Source organism: Echinops telfairi, unplaced genomic scaffold (genome assembly GCF_000313985.2).
Source record: "Echinops telfairi isolate 266 unplaced genomic scaffold, ASM31398v2 ScPeMD7_44;HRSCAF=162, whole genome shotgun sequence".
Classification (NCBI taxonomy): domain Eukaryota; kingdom Metazoa; phylum Chordata; class Mammalia; order Afrosoricida; family Tenrecidae; genus Echinops; species Echinops telfairi.
In genome coordinates this window covers 15291192-15299594 of record NW_022103942.1, presented here as the reverse complement: position 1 = coordinate 15299594, position 8403 = coordinate 15291192, and the positions used below count along the sequence as shown (strand labels likewise).

The 8403-nt window shown below is 39.5% G+C and overlaps 1 protein-coding gene across 3 annotated transcripts in view; it reads left to right on the top strand.

Annotated features, from left to right (window-relative positions):
- Positions 1-5584: 5584 nt before the first annotated feature.
- The window catches only part of PABPC5 (poly(A) binding protein cytoplasmic 5), a 46306-nt gene continuing 43487 nt past the window's right edge, over positions 5585-8403 (top strand). Inside the window, exon 1 of one of the 3 annotated variants that reach the window (XR_006680087.1) lies at positions 5585-5638. Coding sequence is in view for 2 of the 3 variants with exons in the window: in XM_004711200.2 (XP_004711257.1) it covers positions 6318-7466 (1149 nt within the window). In the remaining variant the exon portion in view is untranslated. Of the gene's footprint in view, positions 5639-6055; positions 7467-8403 lie in introns of those variants that run through there. The other 2 variants (XM_045290596.1, XM_004711200.2) reach the window with 2 other exon arrangements.

Below are 8403 nucleotides of genomic sequence, written 5' to 3'. Positions count from 1 at the left end.
TCAGATATATCCCTCTCCTGGAGCTGCAGATTCAGTGCCATTCTTTGAAATAAATTCTTTCGGGGGAGGGGCAGGCATCCACTTAGTATTTGGGACTGGGGCCAGCCCCCCAGGCCTCTCCACTGGTTCCCTACTCCATGCCGGCATGTTGCATTCACATCTTGGAGCACTGGGTTGAAGTCTGGTCCCTCTTTCCCTGTGGAGATATAAACAACACCCTCCCCTTGGGTGGGTTAGTGCCCTGTGCCCCCGCTTCCCATTTCTTTATTATTATTATTTTTTCCTTTCCCCACCTCCTTTTTAGTTGTCTACCATGTGTATCACTGTATTTGATCTGGTCCCTGCCATATTACCTGGCGTGTAGGATTATATCTGTCTTTGAGAAGGTGATTTCACTTCTGTTGGTGTTAAAGGCCAATGGAGAAACCAATCAGTATTTTATCCTGCATTTTTTCAGCTTTTAGTAACATGCACTGACTGCTACAGGCTACCAGAATTTTAGAGTATGACTTTAAAGAGTGTTCCATTACTTAAGTTTTTAATCTGTATAAGTGAATTCCAAAGTATTTTAGTCCAAAAAGGTTTCCTGTAGATGTATATCTTTCTTTTCTGAATAGTACTTAAATTTGATACCAATGGTTAGATTAATGAGACTATTATTAGAACTACTAAATGTCTCAAGGGGGTTACTTAAATTATTTTTCACCAAGCTGATCATGCTGCTTCTAAAGTGCATCAGGAATGTATACAACCTTTAGATATTAGAATGGATTTTGATCTTGCACTTAATTGTAAGCCCTGCTCAAAGAATAATTCATTCTTTTAATGTGGCACTGCTCAAAACTTGTCCTTATTAAGTGATCATAAAAGATATCGATGCCATAGAAAAATGTGGTGAAGACATTAAATGGTGCCCAGCTATCAGAAAGAATAGTGTTTGGGGTCTTAAAGCTTGTATTAAAACAAGTAGCTATGTAAGTGTGGTGTCAGCTAAGTCCATATGTAAGAAATACACTAGCTCGTGTGATCCAAGGTTTGGAAATAATAAATTCCAGATCAGAGGAAGGAATTGTATTTGTGCTTAAATTTTGAGTACCCCCCTAGCCTCTTTGCAGAAAGCTATGGATAACAGTGAATGTCTAAAATATATTTTAACAGTCTCAACATGGTTTAAGCCTCCACTGAATTCCATCACACTATTGACTGGGGAGATCAAATGGACTGCACTGGAAAGTAGATTATAATGCAGATACAGTGAGGTTAAAATTTAGCATATTATCACTTATTTTTCCTTTTAGCCCATTTTAAAATTTGTTCTATTTACTATTATCTTCTGCCTTTGCTTGAATTCAGGCCTTTGTGTGTTTTATTTTTTGTTGTTGGATTTTTCTCTTTTTTTATATGACATTCTTTATACAAAATCCAAAATAGGAAAATTTTATAGAGCCAGTAACTAGACTATTAGTTCCTTAGTATTATGGCAGGGAAGGCTAGGATTAAGGGAAGTTAAAAAATAATGGGTACAGGAATCAAGAAAATGTTCTAAAATTTGTTGTGGCACTTTTTAACATATATAAACCACTGAATTATATATCAGGTGAATTGTTTGTCCATAAAACTGTTTTTCAAACAAGAAATATAGCCAACAAACACACTGAAATGTAATAAAATTGTGGTAATATATAATCGTTTGTCAATTTGAGGTATAAGAGTGTAGGGGCGGAGTCTAGCTTGTCAATCAGATCATAGCCAATGAGGCCTCTGTGTGGGCATGGCCTTCTCCTGAGAATTCTGGGAAATCCGGTACTTCCTCCTTGGCACTTCTCTCTCTCTCTGCCACTCCCTGGAAGACATTGCAGCTGACAAGACACTAGTGCCCTAAGTTGGAAAAGCAACATGGACCTACCCTGATGCAACCAGACCTCTGAAGCCGGCGAAGTCACATAGAGACCCCTGCCAACGCTGAGATGCTTACAACGCCACTGGATTAAAAGACTTTCTACCCACTGGCCTGTGATCATCCTGCATTTGGCGTCATTGCATGTGTTTCATGAGTCTTAAAAGAACTTTATAGATTGGTAGTGGACATATGGGCTAATATTAGACTTATGGACTTGATCTGGACTGGGCTGGGATGTTTCTCAATGTTTAATTACCCTTTATATAAAAGTATCTTACCTAAATATGTGTGTTTATGCATTTGTTGCTCTATTCTACCCAGACTAACACAAAAATTTTTGCCAAATGTTTCGATATGTTGGTCACTGTGTTTTCATTAGTCTATCTCTACAGTCTTTTTGTTCTTACCTGTTCTTGCATCTTTACGTCATAATTAAGCAAGAATCATAAAAGACATGGCACATGGTAAAGAACATTATATATTTGAGTAAAAAGAATGTAAATCATCATCTTTATTAAACAATAATGTCTAATAAACCAAAACCAAACTCATTGCCATTAAGTTGATTCTGACTCAGCAACTTATATAAGGATCCCAAGAGTGTAAACCTTCATTGGAGCAAACGGCCTCATCTTTCTCCCATTTAAACCACCAATTTTAGGATTTGCAGTCTAATGCCTAACCTATATTGTCATAAGGGCTCCTATATAGAGAATGTAAAATTTAATCGAGGATATAGCACAGTGTTTCGCAATCTTCCTAATGCCACGTCCCTTTACTACAGTTCCTCATGTTGTGGTGGCCCCCAACCATAAAATTTTTTTCGTTGCTACTTCATAACTGTTATTTTGCTACTGTTATGAATTGGGCGGCCCCTGTAAAATGGTCATTCTACCCCCTAAAGGGGTCGCGACCCACAGGTTGAGAACCGCTGAATTATAGCACATATATTTGGCCAGTTTCTGAGAATTACTTCTTAGGAAAACTCCCTTTGTAGTAATGTTATTCTCTTGCATACTCCCTCACCCAATATCATTCTTATATAAATAAAATCTATATGCTTCTAAATTTTCTTGATATCTTTCTTTTGGTGGAGGAAGGCAGCTATATCACTTAAGAGGGTGTAGAGGGTTTAGGTAGCACCAGGTGATATTGTCAAACGAGGTGTCACCGATATGACGTCTATCCATTTTTGTGCAGTGTTTCAGCAGACATTTATTAAGTTTTACAGACCTATCCATGTAGTTAGTCATAACAACTTAAGTATTTTTCGTACATCCAGCTTACATGTATCTATGCTAATTTATTTTTTGGACCTTCCAACCCAAGCTGGTACGAAGAGTTATTATTAGCCAATAACAATAACACTTTGAATCCTGTGGAACTAGAGCAATTACAAACACACTGTTGTTTTCATTGTTGCCAGGTGCTTCTTTTAGTCACTGATTTTATGAAGTTTACTAGTGTGCAGAACCTTGATGGTAGTGAGTTTTGGTTTTTATTCTAGATATATCAAAAAAATTTTAGAATTAATTAGTAATTAAAGGAAATAAGGAATAAAAATCTAAAAAGATTTCCACTCAATACAAATAATATTGTAACTCTACTGTTTTAAGTCAACATAGAAAGATTTTACAAAACAATTTTCATTAAATTTTATTAATACTAATATATAGTAAATTATGTTAGTATTTATATAATTTAAGTAATATTACATTTACACATTTTACAACTATATTTATCACATATTATTCTATGATTAAAATTAATAACAAATAGCACTAAATCTTCTGTATGATGTGGTAGGGGAATAGGTTGATTAGGGTGATGGATGACACCGCGAGCTATTGTACCAGGTAATACCAACTCTAGCAATGCCATTAAGAAAGGGAAGATAGAAGGAGTGTGGAAGACTTGTGTGAGAAGTTATTTATGTATTATAGACTTTTCGAAGAGTCCTAAATTTCCACTCTTTCTCTCCAAAACTGTTTCCCTCAAACTCTAAGAACGAATTAGAAAACATTAGAGTTGAATCTAATTTTACTGCAACCCCTTCTGAAGTGTTTTAGGGTTGACTACATGGACTGAATTTCATAATTAATCATGCACAGTGTCTAAAATTTTACATTTTATATAATCTTAAAATATTACTATATATTTTGCATTGCTTTTGAAGCTTTAATTCCTTTAATTGAGACTTTGATTAAGGAGGCAATCTAGTAAAATTTACATTTTGTGGCACTAAGTACCATTAAAAGTCATTTTCTCTGGTTCTTAAATGCTTCCTCCCCCCACTATCATGATCCCAATTCTACCTTATGAATCTGGCTAGACCAGAGGATGTACATTGGTACTGATTGGAACTGGAAGCACAGGGAATCCAGGACAGATGATCCCTTAAGGACCAGTGGTGAGAGTGGCGATACCTAGAGAGTGGGGTAGAAAGGGGGAACTGATTACAAGGATCTACATATAACCTTTTCCCTGGGGGATGGACAACAGAAAAGTGGGTGAAGGGAGAAATCACACATAGTAGCATATGACAAAATAATAATAGTTTATAAATTATCAAGCTTTCATGAGGGAGGGGTGAGTGGAGAGGGAGGGCGGAAATGAGGAGCTGATATCAAGGGCTCAAGTAGAAAGTAAATGTTTTGAGAATGATGATGGCAACGAATGTACAAATGTGCTTGACACAATGGATGGTGATAAGAATTGTATGAGCCCCCAATAAAATTATTTAAAAAATAAAATAAAGGACATTTCTATTTTAAAAAGTCATTTTGTGGCTCTCGAATCAGTCTGAATAACCCAAACTCCCTGCCATCGAGTTGTTTTTGATTTATAACCACCCTATAGGACAGAGTAGAACTGCCTCTGTGGCTTTGTGAGACTGCAACGCTTTCAGGGAGCAGAAAGGCTCATCTTTCTCCTATGGAGTCGCTGGTGCTTTCAAACTGCTGAACTTACAGTTGGCAATGCTATGCTTAACCCACTATATCACCAGGGCTCCCTCCAATCATTTGAGCATCAGTATTACTGAGGTAGAGAAAAACTTACTACCTATAACCTAGGGATAAAACTACTATGAGGTTGATGATTAAAAGAGTAAGAATAAGGCACCCCTGTGCCCCCCAAATAAGCCAGGGCCCTAGGTAATATTTGACGCTGTGATCATTTAGCACTAATTGGGTGCCCACTACAACTGTTAACTTTGACTCCCGATGCACTGAGGAAAGTGTAAGTGTGCACCCAGTATCTTCTTTCCTAAGGAAAAAAAAAATACTGAATGAGTTGGGCTTCTGTTGTTATTATTTTTACTTGTAAGTTCTTTTCATCCAGGGCAGTGGGATCTTCTTGCTGTGATTTGGAGACCATTAAATAAACACCTTTTTAAAATTAGAAAAGACAAATCTAAATATCATTTTAATTTTTTTAAAAATCTCGGCTCAGAGGATGAGGGAAGTTATTTAGCACGGTTCCGGGTTTCCTCCAGCCCCACCCGCACACACCATCAACAGCTACCAGCTCTTGGTCCCTCAGTTGGTCTGTCCTGTTTGTGAGCAATCCCTGTCTGTCGGTCTGCGCTCTGCCCTCCCGCCGTGCATCTGCCCTTCCCTTCTGACTCCGCCCCGCATCTGTCCGGAACCGCCTCGCGTCTGAGCTGACCCAGTGCACGTCTGCCAGCCCGTCCCTCCGGACCTGCTGCGAGGCTTCCAGATCACCGCGCGTCACTCGGTCCGTACCCAGTGGGCACCTTGGGTAGCTGGGCGGTCTCCGGTTCCCTGCGCGCGCGGCGTGTGTCTGTCTGTCTCGCTGTTCCATCCGCTGCCTGCAGCCCGCCTGCCGGTCCCCGAGCACCCAGTGTCTAGCCTGCCTTTTCGCTGATGCCCGGTGTGTGTGGCGGCCTCAGGCAGCTGCGAGCCCGCCTGCTACTCGCCAGGCAGCCGGCGGAGGAATACTGGTCAGGCCCCTGCCCTCGTTGATCTAATTTTAAACCAACAGGAGCTCGAGGCCTGCATTTTATGCAGCAAACCGGTCGCGAGGCCTCTGTCGGCAATGCTAGATTTGGCGAGTCAGAGTGGCTGCCTGATGATTTCTAGCAATTTAACCAGGAAAAGGTAGCTTCTTCCTGAATGCTGGCTTTTGAAACGCATTAGAAATCTGAACTGGCAAAAATCCTAAACCCCTTTAGGGAAAACCGATTCTTGACTAGGGTGCCTTGTTGTCTAATTTCTGAGCCTGCTGACCAGCTGTTTTTGAACTTCATTTCTCAGCCTCAACAGTGATTCTGAGTCTGCTTTAAGCTTCCTGCGCCTTGGCTTTTTCTGTTCTTCCCGAACAGCTGCTTGGCCCATAGTTTAGAGAAAGCAATCTTTTTCACTCCCAAGAGAGACTCCTCCCGGTGCTTACAGAAATGGGGAGTGGGGAGCCTAATCCTGCTGGCAGGAAAAAGAAGTACCTCAAGGCTGCGCTGTATGTGGGTGACTTGGACCCAGATGTCACCGAGGACATGCTCTATAAGAAGTTCAGGCCTGCTGGTCCTTTGCGCTTCACACGAATCTGCCGTGACCCAGTGACCCACAGTCCCTTGGGCTATGGTTATGTTAACTTCCGCTTTACTGCAGATGCTGAGTGGGCACTCAACACCATGAATTTTGATTTAATTAATGGCAAACCATTCCGCCTCATGTGGTCTCAGCCAGATGATCGCTTAAGAAAGTCTGGAGTTGGAAACATCTTCATCAAAAACCTGGACAAATCCATAGACAATAGGGCCCTTTTTTACTTGTTTTCAGTTTTTGGGAACATTCTCTCCTGCAAAGTAGTATGTGATGATAACGGCTCTAAAGGCTATGCCTATGTGCACTTCGACAGCCTGGCCGCTGCCAACAGGGCGATCTGGCACATGAATGGAGTGAGGCTCAACAACCGTCAGGTGTATGTAGGCCGATTCAAATTCCCAGAAGAGCGGGCTGCTGAAGTCAGAACCCGGGATAGAGCAACGTTCACCAACGTGTTCGTTAAAAACTTTGGGGACGACATGGATGATGAAAAACTGAAGGAACTTTTCAGTGACTATGGGCCGACTGAGAGTGTGAAAGTGATAAAAGATGTCAGTGGGAAATCCAAAGGCTTTGGGTTTGTGAGATATGAGACGCACGAGGCTGCCCAAAAGGCTGTGCTAGACCTGCATGGCAAGTCCATCGATGGGAGAGTGCTATATGTAGGCCGAGCACAGAAAAAAATTGAACGCCTGGCTGAATTAAGGCGGAGATTTGAACGACTGAGATTAAAGGAAAAAAGTCGACCTCCAGGAGTGCCTATCTACATTAAGAACCTAGATGAGACCGTTAATGATGAAACACTGAAGAAAGAATTTTCTTCCTTTGGATCAATTAGCCGTGCCAAGGTGATGGTGGAAGTGGGGCAAGGCAAAGGGTTTGGTGTTGTTTGCTTTTCTTCTTTTGAAGAGGCTATCAAAGCAGTGAATGAAATGAATGGTCGAATAGTGGGCTCCAGGCCCCTGCATGTCACCCTGGGCCATGCCAGGCACAGGTGGTGAAAATGAAAATGCATTTGTTTCAACCTTATGCTTGGGCCTACTTAGTTGGGCTCCTTTGTTATATGATGTTATTTAATAATAGGTTTTTTTAAGCGATTACTTTCTTTTGGAAGAAAACAGGAAGCTTAAGAAACCTTGTTCATTCAAATGAAGAATATAATTTCTAATTGTAAAACTGTCATTTTTTTCTATTTTTTGATATACTAGCTTTAGGAATATGTAGAGTAAGGTTTATTCCTCAACATTTTTTTCCTGGAATCAGCCAAGTTGAGGTAATTGAGGATATTTATTTCCTTCGTTATTTCAGTACAACTAATAACTTTAATTTCTTCCATGAAAACACTCTCAAGGTAGGCTTTACTTCTGAATCTATCGAAGTAAAAATTTTGGTAAATTAGTAAGAGTAGGGGGGAAATCCAAACACTTCTATGCATAATTATATTGGAAGTTATTATATAAAACAGATTATTTAAAAACTGTATAGTTTTAAATTTTATTTACATTTTAATTTCTTTTTGAAATATATCATTCCCATACTACAAACATAGTAGTGGCTTTGACTAAAATGCTGGAAGGGTTTTTTTTATCTTAACCCCATAGGAAGAAAGTATATGGTTTGTCTGGTTTTCTTCAATACGTACCTTAGAAATTAAGAATTTAAGTGGTGTTTCTGTTTAAATTATGCTTTAATTCTTAAAAGCCTTTACTGAGAGAGATTATATTTGATGACAGTCGAAGGAGCATTTGCCTAAATTTCTTGGGATATATACCTATATCATTTCAAATTAATAATAAAAATGGAATACTTGCACTGAATTACCTTTACATGTAGGTAATTTAATAAATCTTGCCTTCAGTCTTTATCAGGTGTCAATATAAAGGACAAAAAATTCACAGAACAATGTTGAAAACTTTGAAAAATATTTTCGACTTGCCA